This window comes from Gadus chalcogrammus, chromosome 13 (genome assembly GCF_026213295.1).
Source record: "Gadus chalcogrammus isolate NIFS_2021 chromosome 13, NIFS_Gcha_1.0, whole genome shotgun sequence".
Taxonomy (NCBI): Eukaryota; Metazoa; Chordata; class Actinopteri; order Gadiformes; family Gadidae; genus Gadus; species Gadus chalcogrammus.
This window is the reverse complement of record NC_079424.1, coordinates 24,064,359-24,079,543: the sequence shown is the minus strand read 5'-3', so window position 1 is coordinate 24,079,543 and position 15,185 is coordinate 24,064,359. Positions and strand designations below refer to the sequence as shown.

The following is a 15,185-nucleotide window of genomic DNA, read 5'->3' as shown; positions in this document are numbered from 1 at the left end:
CAACAGATTCGCTCCTTGAGAATTCCCCTTCTGGCCGATGTCCATGGAAATCCACAAAGCCGCACATTCGTCGAAGGGCACAATACAGTTTCAAAGGTCTCCATTTTCTAGAGGGAAATAGGCCTGTGAGCAGCTGACCCCATAACAGATCTGTTGGTCTCATATTAGTCTCAAACTCCTCCCTGAGCCCATGCGAGCCAACGGTTGAGCAGTCCCATAACATCGTTCAGCAAGGACCAGCGGAGCTCCTGAATGTGAGCTCCCACCACAGACATTGGTAAGATCTGCCCTTTTATTCTTCTATCTATCCTTTTGGATTTCTTGATGGAACATTGGTAAACAACCAAGCTATATTTGCTTTTGAAATGATTATCCAGGACACAATTGAAATGCATTGAATACAGCTGTATTAACTTTATAACAATAGCTTGAACTTTTGCCATTTTCTGTAAAGTTCTACTGTCATTTGAACCTAGGGCCCTGTGGGTCATTCTCATACTTCTTTGTTGTTTGTAATGCTGCCTAGTATCCAGTAGCTTTAATCTCATTTGTTAGGATTTATTCAACCATTTTACATTGGAGGTGCCCAGTGTTCATTTTAATTAATGGAAATTATTTGATTATCTGATAAAACATGACGGTTGCGTTTTATATCCAAAAGATCCCAGCTATCACTCCAAAAACATAAACAATATAAAACATGAACAGAAAGTTGATGCCTGACCTGCCCAGCCCAGTAAACAGGAATCAGGTTAAACAGACGCACTCTTCTATTTAGGATTGGTCATGCATTGGCTCACACACATACACATCCCTGCTATAAGTGTCACTGTTAATGAAGGCCAATGACGTGAGTGTCATACAGAGATATCTCCTGGATGTCAATTAAAGAGGTTTTGTCTGTGAGGGCGTGTGGTCATTTGAAGGAGCTGTGTATACTACAAACCCATCAAGGCATTTGACTACTCGTGGAAACCAGCTCCAGTCATGTGCTTCTGTGTTCTCAGATCTGCTCCTAATGCCAACAGAGTTATGGTGGGTCGATATAAGCTCCTGAGAGGCTCACACGCCCCCAGCCCCCCACCCACCCACCACACATCCCCCCCACCGACCCACCAAGACGGAGAATGTCGGCTATGCAGCTTATTTCACTGATTTGTTGGTTTTTCTTCTCATTTCGTTGAGTGTACTCCATTACGCACACCTCACTACGCTGACTTGGGGCTATTAACCGGTTATTGAGAACCGTTAGGACAAAGAGGGTTTTGTGAATGGCAACTGAACGTATCTCAGTACTGCTAACTAAATATTGTCTGGAACTTCATTCATCAGGGAAGGTTGCATACTCTGGATGCGAGATGGCCGTCGACGGTGACTATGACTATCTGATCAAACTGCTGGCACTTGGAGACTCGGGGGTGGGGAAGACCAGCTTCCTATACCGATACACTGACCAACATTTCAACCGCAGGTTCACCACCACTGTGGGCATCGACTTCAGGGAGAAGAGAGTGGTGAGTGGTGATCGTACACAGAAGACTCGTAATAACACAATGTATACCACTGTAGTGTTAAGTACTTGATCCTGATGGTCAGCAATGCTCCAAGGGTGTGCATAATCATTTTATCACGGGACACATCTGCTTCTTAACCGTCTGAATCAATGTGTTACCGATTTTTCTTTTTTTTTCAATTACAACTTTCAACCTTATCTTTCCTTGATAACGGATATTATTATATTATATGTAGCTGAATAAGTCGATTAAAAAATGTAACAGGTAAAAATCACATCTTATAATTCTTGGTAACTCATTCCATTTCCAATAATGGACATTGAAATGAGTTTTGCTTGCATAATTCATAACAATGTACATAGCCCTATGTGTAGACATTTGAGCTCTGAAAATATTGACATATTGGGGTGAAGAGATTTCATACCATATTTGCCTCGTGGATGTGGCACGGCACGCCCATCTTATTTTCACGTGGAAGGTATGTCTATGTAGTAATGCTGTGTGTGTGTATGAGGGGGGGCATTCTCAAGAACTACATGGGGTAAGGAGCTGATGGGAGGTGTGTTGATGTAGTAATGCTGTTGGGGGGGGGGGGGTCTCCAGAACTACATGGGGACAGGGGCTGATGGGACGTCCCAGAAGAACCTGAAGGTCCACCTCCAGCTCTGGGACACAGCTGGACAGGAGAGGTGGGCAGCCTGTTGACACACACTGCTGACGGTCATCCATAGATCAATGGAAAGTGTTCCCCACCCTGTTGTCTCATGTCCCCCCTCTGCCCATCGGCGGGTTGCTGTTTGATAGTTTGGTGTTGATGACCCCTTCAACCACAAAAAAACCACACCTAGCTAATATTAAACAGTTATTATTTTATCATCAGGGGTTTCAAATGGATTATCTTGTTCCTAACCGAAAATTTAATTGATGAGCAAGTTTGAACACATTCAGCCTATTCAAGAAATATTAAATTGTATAACTTATGCTTGAGTACTTGAACGTAATTTTTGCAAGTGTCCCTAAAGGTGCTTGCACACGGCCGCGCGGCAACCGCCCTTATCACCGCCTCGCTGCCGGAGGGTTCAGCGAGGCGGTGTGAAGGGCCAGGCGTTTTCAAAAGTGGCTGCTGCTGATGCTGCCGCTTGTTTCAACAGGGGGAAAGCTCACGTTCACGTGGGCGGCAACCGCTTCCTGGTCTACAGCCGCTTTTGTAACCGCCTCCCCTCTGCCGCCCTTCCCTCATTGAAATGAATGGAGGCGGCGAGTTGCCGCGCGGCGGTATGAAAGCAGCTTAAGAACCTGCTAAAGTTCCACGTAGCCTAGGGCACACGTCCCGGGTAATAATGACTGAGTTACTGGCTGAATTAGATGTTATTACATGATGTTTTGGATTTATTTACAACCTTTTGATCTTGTGTTTAGATTCAGGAGCCTCACCACAGCCTTCTTCAGAGACGCCATGGGCTTCCTGCTGATGTTTGATCTTAGCAGTCAGCAGAGTTTCCTCAACGTCAGGAACTGGATGAGTATGTCTGTTCATATATATATATATATATATATATATATATATATATATATATGGTAAAAGCTTTTGAAATGAGACCTGCTGTATGATGATGATTCAAATGAATATGGTCCTCCCTGAGAACTTATGAAATGCATTTGGCACTCTTCTCCAGGATTCTTTAACCGCGGGTCATCATGATAGGTTAAATGCATTAAGTTGTAGATACAGTTTAATCAAACCTAATATTTTATATCCTTCCAGGAAGACAGGAGTTTATTTTGGCTTTAAATTGCTATGAATAGCAACCATAGACGATGAATCGATTGATTACAAATACTTTGTGTGACTTCAGGTCAGCTGCAGGTTAACGCCTACTGCGACAGCCCAGACATCGTGTTGGTGGGGACCAAGGCAGACCTCCAAGACACCAGGGATGTCCAGGTGGAGCAGGCCAGAGGCCTGGCAGCCCGATACGGGTGAGTGGGGGAGGATCCAAGAAGGTGAAGTCCTGGGTCTGGGTTCCACCTATAGTAGCCATCTTGGTTCTAAACTGTAGCTGGGCGGGGGGGACTGAATGCGGAATAGAGTATTCATTTCCTCCCACCCAGCTAGCCAAGCTTAGCTAGAACCAAGCTGACACCGAGATGGCCGCTAGGTGAATAAAGCCCGTGGAATCCAACACTGTGGAGATGATGGTTCTGTGATTTGTGCAGGGTCATGATTGAAGAGCCTGTATTCAGACTTAGTTAATTAATAATTAATAATTTGACCCTTTTCGCAGAGGCTTAATCGATGAGGGTACACTTTAACCCAGCGTTACTCATTGCGCGGCTCGCGAGCCGCATGTGGCTCGCCAAGCCTCTTATTTGCGGTCCCATGGCAGTAAAAATATACAGTGATATGATCATGCTCATATCACTGTATATATTAATACATTCTTGTCGAAGCCACGACAAAGAGAGCACCGTGTCAAGCGTATTTACTTCTCTCCTTTTCAGGGGTGTTACACAGGCAGGGTTCCCAATGCCTCAATTATTCCAGAAAATAATACTAAACAGCTCACATAGGACACAGTTGAATTAGCCTCTTAATTTTCCTCTCAAAGTGCACCAGATTGATGAATTTTACATTGAATGGTAAAAAAAAATGTCTTGATATTCTTTGAACACACTCGTTTGATTGATAATATTTCATTCATTAATTTTTTACAAATATTTTAATAAAAAGTAATAACTTATTCTTCAATAGCTTCCATGTTATGGGACCCAGTGTCTCCACATTATTCCAGAAAATAGTACACAGTCACACAAGTCTTCCTCTCAAAGTGCACCAGATTGATGCATTCTAGGTTAAAAGGTACCAAATTTTCTTCCGGGGGAGCATGCCCATGGACCCCCCTAAGGACTGGGTTCCCTCGACAGTTTCACAAAATTCTGTGGGAAACACTGCTTCAGGGATGTCATATTAATATGCAGCCGTACTTATGGATCACTGGATTTATAGGTTTTGGTACTTGATACACTGCTTTAACCTGTGCCAGAGGCCTTCCGTCCTACATTTAGTTCACCAGCAGCCAATTTCTGCTCCCTTGTTAGATTTTTCTACCGTAGTGCGACTCGATAGCAGAGTCTATCAAATCATGCTACCCTATCAGAAAAGGATACCTTATGTCACAAGCTTATTTTATCTGTAGACCAAACGCCTCTATCAAATAATGATCCAACTGCAGAATCACGTTATTTTACACCACCACTCTACCATATGTGCACTGTAAGAATATGGGGAGCATCTTTTGATTCTGGTTAATAAAGTCGTTATTGAAGATTTCAGGGGTACAGTATGTGGATAGACCAATTGCTTATCAAATAATGCTCCCACTAATCAGGAATCAGGAATACGAATCATACTCACAAATCTGGTGATTTAACACCCCTGTTCACCCCAAGTACACTGTTGATGCTGTTTAATACGTATATATTGAAGATTTCAGCAGTACAGTATGTGCAATGTATGTAATGTAAAAAAAAAACACTTAAAGAAAAAACATCAATAATCAATTAAATTAAATAATAGCTGCAACAAGAAAAGTGCAGCAAAGTATTGTTAAAACTTGTATATATTTGTGATTTGGATCCTGTATGTGTGGGTTTATATATGCAATATATAATAATTATTCAAAAGATCCAATAATAAAAACAAGCAAAGATCTCAAATCTTTATTTTATTTTGAGGCATTTCTTGCAGATACTGCGCTATTATCATGGCCATATTGGGCACGCTCAAAATTTGCCCACCGACTGCACAATTCGCACTGAACCTACCAGAAAAAAAAATTAAAAGAGCATTACAATTTACAATGAGATACATTGTATGGTAATATGCCCACTCATTTTTAAGTCAATTAATAATGCAAACCACATATATGTTATACTTTACAATTTCAAACATGCTCTCATCTGCATTATTTTTCAGCAAAGGAGCACACCACAGTTGCCCTACAAAGGCAAAGTGCAGTAACTACGCCAACATTGAAACTGAGAAAAATGACTTCAAAGTTTTCATACTGGCCGGCCAAACCTGTTGCATGTACAATAGTGGTTATACTTTCAATTAATACCTTTTATAGGAAGAAAAATATTTTTTGTCTCAAGACAAAGAAGGTGTTATAAAACCCATTTTCAGTCTGAACTCAATTTTGACAAAATACGTAGTTACTGCACTTTGCCTTTGTAGGGCAACTCTGCATTCCCTAGAAACAATGTTTTTCATAAGCTTTTAAACTGTGCCAACTCCAATCAGTCTCTGAAACTATGTAAATAAATCCATCTACATACTGTACCCCTGCAATCTTCAATAAAGACGTTATAAACAAGCAGTGTAAATAGGGTAAGTAAGTAGTGGTGTAAAATAACGTGATTCTGCTGTGGGAGCATTATTTGATACAGGCAATTGGTCTATCCACATACTGTACCCCTGTAATCGTCAATAAAGACGTTATAAACAAGCATGTATTTCAGATATTCACTCACCCTTTAAAGGCACCCAGTGCAACTTTATGTAAACATTCAATGAAAAATAAACATTCAATTTCTAGTCTTTTTTACACGTAGTAAGTTTCAATAACTCCATACCATTACATATCGACATTCAAGGAGCAAAGATGAGACGTCGTTGTGTGGTGAGAACTGATAGAAAATCGTAAACAACAACAATCGCCGGTGGGGAGAAGCCATTTTTCCATTGACTGGAAGCCTGCTTTATTTATTGTAGGTTACAAAAAATAAAGAAAATGGCGGCATTGTTGTTGTTATCGATTTTCTATCAGTTCTCACCACACAACGACGTCTCATCTTTGCTGCTTGAATGTCGGTATGTAATGGTATGGAGTTATTGAAACTTACTACGTGTAAAAAAGACTAGAAATTGAATGTTTATTTTTAAGCCTCGAAAGTTGCACTGGGTGCCTTTAACGTGAATTTCGAAGCGTTCCTCCTAAGTTTTAATTTCTGGGGCTTCTGGGAACATCCAGGAATGTTCCCAGAGACAGGAGGTCAAATGATTATTTTCACCTTTCCTCCATAGAAACAAAAACACAGTATTTAGAATTAATGTAACACAATATCTTGTTTCTCCACTCCAAGATCCGTAAAGATAACACACATTATTTCATCTTATTTCTACATTCAGCATCAAAGCCAGTTTATACATGCACATATTTACATGCTTACAGGTCATAAGGCGTAATGTAAATCATATTTGTAAGATAATTGCGCAGTTAAAAACATGTTTTAAAGAAAATACTAAGCCAAAAAGGTAGCAGAAATTAATGGATGCGCAGGCAGGATCCTGAGGTAGCAGAATTTGGTGGATAGCAGAAATTGGTAGAACAACTGACCCTGGTGAGGCCCGAGGGTTTTTCAGTTCCTCCTAACCTCCTTCTGGTTTCATAGCATCCCGTACTTTGAGACGAGTGCGGCCACGGGCGTGGCAGTGGACGAGGCGGTGCGTGCGCTGCTGGGCTTGGTGATGAAGAGGATGGAGCAGAGCGCGGAGCCGAGCGGCGCCGCGCCCAACGGCAGCGCCACCGTCAGCCAGGAGGTGACGGACACGCCGGTCAGGGGAGGCTGCGAGTGCTAGGAGTGGAGCTGGACTTGTTTTGTACTCCCAGAACTTTGTTTTAGCCTTGTATTTTACAAACCAAAAACATTTTGAACATCTTGTTACCCATTGGGGGGTAATGGGGTCACCCTCCCTCCCCAAATTATGTTTTGAGATGCGGGTTCAAGTGGAGATAATGGGGGGGTGGTTGGGAACATCGCAGAAAAACTGAGACCATCCAGAGCCCGCGGGGAGGGTCTCCCGAGGTCCAGCAGATCTTTCCTGTTGAGGCCCCGCCCACCTCGCAGACAGTGTAATCCACTACAAGATGACTGGTTGGTTTATGACGTTATTTTAGACCCCAAAGGTTGGTAGAACTAGAATTGGTAAGTAAGATCAGCATTGAAAGATGTATACCATCATCCCCTCCCACCTCCATATACGTTCAGGTGTGGTTGACCAAGTGAAGAATCAGAATACACACGGTATAACCTTTTAGTTTATACTTTGAATAACATCACAGCATTGCTAATACCCCTGTCAAAGCAGAGAATAATTATTAATTTTGATATATAGTTGATCTGTTAATTAATGAACCACATTTGAAAAATGGTCACCATAGAGAAAAATACTATTTTTATTTGACACATTGTAGCATGACTGGCAGGGATATGCAGGCTCATGTAGATGTGTTATCAGGGAGTATATTCTCAAAGTGACAAAAATAAACACTTCAGTCTTGGTTGTATTTTATAGGTGAACGACCATTATGTTAGTTGCCATGAACAAGATGTTTAGTCCTTTACATAAATCTTGACTTTTATATTGCAGTGGTACTTGGCTACTTTTTGGGGGGGTTTTATGGATAGCCAATTGTTTCATGCGTAGAGTTTAAAAGGGTAATCGGAATGAAACCTGTTTGTAATGAAAAAAGAAAGATGATCTGTTTTCTGAATGAATACACATAAACCTATACCTTTGATTTATAACTCAAAAATTAACACAGATTTTACATGTTTTGGTTCATATATATATATATATATATATATATATATATAATGCAGAGCCAAGATAGATACAAACACACACAAATCTTTCCCAACATTCATCTGCCAATGTGTACTTCCCAAAACCAAAATTGGGAAACAAAATAAAACTGATATTAATTTAAGTGATAAAAAAAAAAATCAATCCAAATGCTCTACAACACTCCACCATCTTAAGTCACCACCAATGTACGCTCGAACAGAAAAGTGCTCTTTGGTGTACTGACCGAACATTCAGGGTCTCTAATTCACACAACTAGGGCAGTTCAATTAGGATTGAATCCTTAAAGTTTTGGCATCAGATCTGCGTCAAGAGGGTTTTCCTCTGTTAAATAACTTTTACATCTGCCATCATTTCAACCATCTGTTCTGACTGAGACAAAATAACAAGCCAGCCTAAGCGTATGTATAGTTACAACAACACTGCATGGTCACAATAATTTCAGTCCTTTCCATACGCTAATTGCTATATCACGTGTGGCTCACTTGGCGAAAACTCCAGGAATGACTTCACCACACAACTTCGCCCCCAAGCATGTGTTTCAACACAAGAGCACAATTCATGAGTCGATCATGTGGCCAGCTATTACTATGGGTGTGATTGGGAAGACAGAGGGAGGGCCACTCTCCAACAAGACTACTGGTCTGGTACCTGTGAAATATAGGAAGAGATGTCTTTGAAACATCTTTGATATAAAGTCACTGATAACATTAGTGACTTTAGCAATATGCGAATATAAACGTTACAAAGAAGTTGTAATGGGAATAAAGAAACAGCCTTTAACATATGTTAGTGCCACTCACATGCAATGTCATTCAAATGAATCATGCTCTTTCACAAGTGGGTTATAAAAAACAGTGGGTTTCTCTGTTCAAATATCGCAAGTCGAATGATATATAAGTATATTATTTATAGATAGTAAAATAATAGCTTTTGCTTTTGTTAACATAATCTACATAACTATGATTTTGTTTCAACATATATAGTTTCAATTTAAGTAATAAAAGGGATTGACAAGGTTTGATGTATGTGTCATAATTTATAAATATTTTCCTAAAACATTGTAAAGACTTCCTGATTGTGTGTTACAAGGCTTCTTAATCGTCAGCTGTTGCTTAAATCCTCTATAATAATCTCTTGTTGTTCTTCTGTGTCGTCACAAGGTTAGCCTATGGCTTATTCTATGGAATGTTGGTTCTTACTCTGAAACTTTATCGATTCTGTAGAGGAAAACAAACGGTAGCAGGACGTAGAATCAGCTGGAGACAGCGCTAGGTCTGATTTTTTTGCAGGAGCACAGCACTGTAAACAAACACCATACTCCATATCTGTGCCCCCCTACATTTCTTGAATTTTTGTCTTTTCCAGTGGGCCTAAGTTAATAAAAACATTATTTCCCACTGTGAAGACATAGAATAGTAGAATAGAACGGAAGAAAGAAAAGGAAAGGATCACTGATCTAACTCCATCCCTGAGATTAGGCAGTGCTTAGAGGGCAGAGTCGGCGTATTCCTCTGTTAAAGGCCTTCTATAAAGTTTAAAGCACGTTCCAAAATCAATAGCCCGTCCTTTGTTTCAAAGCAGAGGTCATATGCTCTATAATTAAATAGCATGTGGAATTAATTGGAGCTGGCCTGTGATTGTTGGAACAGTTTTAGTTCAGGCTACGCCGCTATACGCCAGAGGAGTGACGGACTGAGCTGCATGTGGCTAACCTGTGTGGTCTAAAAACAAGCCCCCGAGTAACCTTGACATCTTTGTTTTAGAAGTGTCGATACCGTCACGTGCCGCTAGGGGCAACATACATGTGTTGTCGTGGAGGAGGATAGGAGAGGACTGTCTCAGTTGAAATGTCTCAGTGCCCATCATGCAATGTTTGATATATGCGCCATAGCAAATGTGGGGCGGGGAGGAGATGTATCTGGGTCACAGCCTTTTCGCCTCGGGTTGGAGAGGTGTGGAGGTGTGGGGTGGGAGGGGAAGGTAGGAGACTCTCACTCTGAAGTTTAGGCACAGTGCGAGAGGCTGAGCTTGGTCACACCCTCCCCATGCATCTTGTACAGCAGTCTGAACTCGCTGGGCAGCTGGTGGGTCTCCTGCCACTTGGTGGTGAACTTTGTGCCCTTCTTGTCATAGTAGTGGTAGGGGAGGTCCTTGCCCGTGTTGGGGTCCCAGCCGAAAGGCCAGAAGCCGTAGAGGTGGATCTCCTCGCACATGGCAGAGGCCAGCGTGTACATGAGGATACCAGTGCTAAGACGCTTCGGGGACAGGTTCTTGGTCTTCCAGTATCTGTGGGAGGGAATGGTTAAGTTAATAAAGGGAACTTTGATCTGTAAAGATGCTTGCAAGTCTAGAGTGACCTGCTAAGGACCTTCAGCCATCCTAGTCTCTAGTAATTTATTGAATTTATATAGCGCTTCTTTTCTGGAAACTCAAAGCGCTTACAGTGAAGGGGAGGGACCTCACTAACCACCACCATTGTGTAGCACCCACTCCGGTGATGCACAGCAGCCAAACAGCAGCAGAACGCTCACCACACACCAGCTTGAGGTGGAGAGTGAGGGAATTAATGAATAAGCCAATTATACAGGGGGATGATTAGGGGGCCAGATTGAATAAGCCTGGTTGGCAGTTTTAGCCAGGACACTGGGGAATCCCTTACTCTTTGCGATAAGTGCCCTGGGATCTTTTATGACCTCAGTGAGTCAGGACCTTGGTTTTACGTCTCCTCCGAAGGAAGGGTCTAAAGTGTTTTAGTCTCTAGAGTGACCACCTCAGGTCCACAGCCCTCCTCTAATCTAAAGTCTAGCTGGTGATATTAAGAAGGCAGTACATGGAGTCTAAGAGCTTGCCCCTCCCTAACCCTCTTACTTGTTGACGTCCTGCATGATGTTGCCGGGCCAGGCCAGCTCTATCTTCAGTTGGCCCTTGTGCTCCACAAAGAAGTCCACCAGGGTGCGGGTCACCGTGGCCGAGGTGTGGAGGAAGAAGGCCGGGATCCACAGGATGGCCCCCTCCAGCTTCTTGACGTTGAGGAAGAAGTTGTTCCTGTCCTGGATAGTGAGCAGGTTGTTGTAGTAGCGCTCCAGGATGCTGGGGTTGAAAGTGGTCATGTTGGTCTTCCTGCCTACGTCCTTGTAATACACCTCTGTGGGCGCAAAGTTACAGCGGAACACAAAGTCGGCCTGATCGATCTCATTGCCGCAGCGGCTGCCAGTGAGAATCCCGCTGTTGCCAACCACGGCGCACACGTTGTAGTGCTTGTTGTAGATGGGAGACATGTCGGGCAGCAGGGACTTGAAGTTGTTGCTGATGGAGAACACATACTTGTTGCTGGAGTAGTCGAAGTGCATCAACTGACCCACGCGGACGCCATTCTTGGTGAGGGAAAAGTTGTTTGCAATGTCGATGAAGTGGAAGATCTCTTTCCTGGAAGACATGTATGAGGTTAAAGCCTTCATCACACTCACACTCATAGCAGCGCTTTCAGTGAGAATAGACCGACTACAGATAGATACAGTGGAAGTATTTTACCTTTGTAGATAAAAAGCAGTCCTGTTGAATTTCCACTTAGAGGGTTTTCCTTGCAGCTCTTCGTTAAGTGCGTTCGTCAAGGGGATGAAGGATGGGTCCAGGAAATTCATGGCAAACTGAGACCTGAGGATAGATTCCATTAATGTGTGGATTTCCTTCGAAAGGCCATCTGGGATGGGTTGCGAAGAACCCCATTTCTGTCCCATGGCCTACTTTACTCCTAGCACCATGGAGAGTTCTCCTGTTTGATTCACTTAGTTGACGTTTAGGGCTCTGATGTTTTGAACTGAGTTCAGAGTGAGATTTTGTTTTGTTGGACGTAGCCTAACTCGTTTGTGAACGACCCAGAGAAACCCAACGCAAATTGAATGTGAACATGTATGAGGCTTTAATAAAATCCCGGACGATTTTGAAATTCCGCCCGGACACATTTTGTTTTAAAGTGCCTTAAAAAGAGGGCAACTCCGGGCAAAAGAGGACGTCTGGTCACCCTACGTATGGGGACCACATTTGATTCCTACCTGTTCCACTGTTAAATAGCGGCGGAATTTGGTTGGCGCTATCCTGGTAATTTCTCTGCTTGAGAAATACGTGTGGCGTTTGAGCGGGTGCATGGGTTGAAATGCGTGTGTCTCACGCCCAATGCGTGAGACTTTAGAGTAAAGGGTCGACTAGTGGGTCAAGACACCAGACAACCTAACGTGGAGTGAAAAGGTTATGTCCATCAATACAATTGGCCGGCTACAATTTCAGTTGCATATTCGGGTATTTTAAAGGAACGTATCGGATAACAGGCCCAAATCCAGCTTTCACTTCTATTCCGACAATCCACATTTTCATTCAAATCGCATTAGATGAAGACGACACTGTACCGAAAAGCCACTCACCTGAACCCCGCGTGGAACATGATCCTCGGACCCCCCATGTCGTACTTGGAGGAGCTGAGGAAGCTGTCTTTGCGCAGCGACACATAACTGATGAGGGAGAGGATGAGCAGAGCGACGCTGAGGATGACCAGACCCAGGGCGTTCGCGATACGCACCATCTTGGTGCCTTCTCATTCCCCTGCCAGGGCCTATGCAGTCATCGGAAGGGGGAGATTTGGTACGGGTTATTTTCCTTACTGTGGTTTCGTAAATAATGTCGCCGAGTGAAGTTAAGTGTTCATATTTTCCTGTGAAATGAACCACGCAAAAATAGCCTATCTGTGCGCTGTGTTTTGAGGATGATGGTCGGTCGCATGTCTTGTAGCGCGGATCAGATTCCCGTTTCCTTCGTTCCAGCCCTTGTGGCTCCACAGCGCACTGCAACGCAGTCTCGGTAGCAGCCCGTCTAATCAAGGAGATGGTTTTCTCCCTCTTTCCCTCATGCACACACAAACACAGAAAATCCCTTAGTATAAAATAAATATTGTTTTATAATTACATGAATGGTTCGGAGGACCTCCCTCCGTTCATCAGCTTATGTTGGAGGCGCAGTTTTTATTTTTATTTCAGTTCATTTTTTTAGGACGGGTCACATTTTTTTTTTTTTTTATATTAGTCAATATAGTATTCATCACATGTTTTTGTTCTCTTTCTTAGATTTTTTTATACTTTTTTTCTGATTTTTTATTTTTTACAATGGGCTATTTTAGACAGTAACGTGTGCATTCACAATTAAATATGCATGTACTGTCCTTACATAAATAGGCAGAACCATCCCATACTACATATCACTCATGTTTAACATTGCAGCTGTAACAGCTGGTCTCTTGGAATATGTCTTGTTAGCATGCAACCTGTTCCATGAGAGAAAGACTAAAATTAAATAAAACCATCACAGCTACAAATATTGACAAAACGCTGCCAAGACATTCTGTCCATTGAAATTAGAAAAAGCTACAGAATCGAACCACAGTAAACCAGACATACATTGGCACTTGGTTCCACTGGTGCATAAATGTTAGTTAGGACACCAAACAGGTTGGGACTAAAACAAACAACACACACAGCTCCCCTCCAGGGACAGCAGGTCACGGGTTGGCGGGCTACTCTCTGCAGCGGAGGGTGGAGGCTCCTCCACCATTGCTCCCCGGGGAGCCGTAGAGGCTGTCTTCCTTACAGCTCATGTCCTCACACGAGTCCTCGCTGTGGGAGAGGGGAGAACACGTCATAAAAGGGAGAAAAATAAGAGGGGGCTACATTTAAAGAGTCCATCTCTTATTGTTGTTACTATTAACAGGTACAATTTACAGACAGACAATTTTATCCAGGTGACTAACAGTGGCTTCAGATACAGGTCATGAAGCAGCAGGTCCCAAACCGACTCCTTCATAACCGTATGCTGTTAATTGACTCAATAAACCACCTTGTGGCCCAGTATATTGACAGATGAGATCCTACAGCAGATTGGTTTTCACAGCAATAAGAGTAATAAGAGTATCGTAAACTATGGATGTCCTAGCAGAAGGCAGTGTGCCAACGCCCAGGTCTTCACCTCTCATCCCGGCTGGCCTCGGGGATGGTGGGCAGGCCTGGCAGCGCTTGGCTCGCAGGCTCCGGGCTTTGCGCCTGGACATGATCCAGACCAGTTTCTTGTTTGGTACATTCCCCCCGAGTAGTACTGGACCATGCACTGGGCCACAAGTCCTCTCCACTGGAGATGCTCACCCTCACTTATCTTTGAAGGGATCAACAGAGACATACCAATAAAGCTTTGTAGTAACAGCCATGGTATAGCATGTCCTCCCTCCGCAGAACTACTGCCAGATATGAGACCCGGCGCCACCACGGCCCAGAGATTAGTTCCCCCCCTAAAACTTTTTCTAAGAAGCTTACATACTAATGCTGGTCAATTTAGGATAACATTTGGGAGCCATGGGGACTTTGCCCAGACATTAACTTAAAACAATGTGCTGGTTATAATGCTTTAGAAAATCACTGATTATATTGACTCATTGTATTGGTTCGTGTTTACCTTTAGGTACTGTTGAAGTAGCTGAAGGGCCTTCATGGCCAACCCTGTCTCATCAAAATTACGTTCCCAGAGAACTATTCGGCATTCTCAATTACGTATATTTTCGTATTTTACGTATTTTGTCTGTGATTACGTTTTATTGAACGTATCGCAAATACGTTCGTCCTCAGCCTATTTTTTTGCCATTTATTTACCTCTAGGATTATGTTTGGTTGAAACGTATCCCAGATATGTTAAATGTCAACGTATAGCACATTATTGTCATTAAGGCATAATTCCCTTTCGGGGAACGTTTCATTTAACGTATTTTGTCTGAAAAACGTATCTTAGCCGTGGATACGTTTTATTGAACTATCGCAAATACGTTCGTTGTCAGCCTATTTTTTGCCATTTATTTACCTCTAGGATTATTTTTGGTTTAGTGTGCGTTGTCTGGGCGGCTGCCTGAACTGCGCTGCAGGAAATGATGTTCACATGTTTCTTCATTCATTCATGAAGGTAAGAGCTCGTAAGTCGACATTGCTCATGGG

At 42.8% G+C, this 15,185-nt stretch overlaps 2 protein-coding genes across 3 annotated transcripts; one reads left to right on the top strand and one right to left on the bottom strand.

Annotated features, from left to right (window-relative positions):
* The first annotated feature begins 1 nt into the window (after position 1).
* LOC130401786 (ras-related protein Rab-27B-like) lies at positions 2-7,934 on the top strand. Of its 2 annotated transcripts, XM_056605744.1 has the most exons (6): positions 2-277; positions 1,333-1,514; positions 2,118-2,203; positions 2,934-3,037; positions 3,371-3,494; positions 6,969-7,934. In XM_056605744.1, exons 2-6 carry the CDS (start codon positions 1,359-1,361, stop codon positions 7,153-7,155), a joined length of 657 nt encoding a protein of 218 aa, XP_056461719.1. In that variant the 5' UTR covers positions 2-277; positions 1,333-1,358; the 3' UTR covers positions 7,156-7,934. The 2 variants fall into 2 exon arrangements, with proteins under 2 accessions (XP_056461719.1, XP_056461718.1); XM_056605743.1 differs by lacking the exon at positions 2-277 and having other exon boundaries at positions 1,122-1,514.
* A 1,937-nt stretch (positions 7,935-9,871) lies between these two features.
* st8sia3 (ST8 alpha-N-acetyl-neuraminide alpha-2,8-sialyltransferase 3) lies at positions 9,872-12,742 on the bottom strand. The gene is made up of 4 exons (XM_056606230.1): positions 12,585-12,742; positions 11,698-11,820; positions 11,035-11,592; positions 9,872-10,452 (listed from the first exon to the last, which is right to left on the bottom strand). The coding sequence occupies exons 1-4, from the start codon at positions 12,740-12,742 to the stop codon at positions 10,170-10,172; spliced, it is 1,122 nt and encodes a 373-aa protein (XP_056462205.1). The 3' UTR covers positions 9,872-10,169.
* Between the last annotated feature and the right edge of the window lie 2,443 nt (positions 12,743-15,185).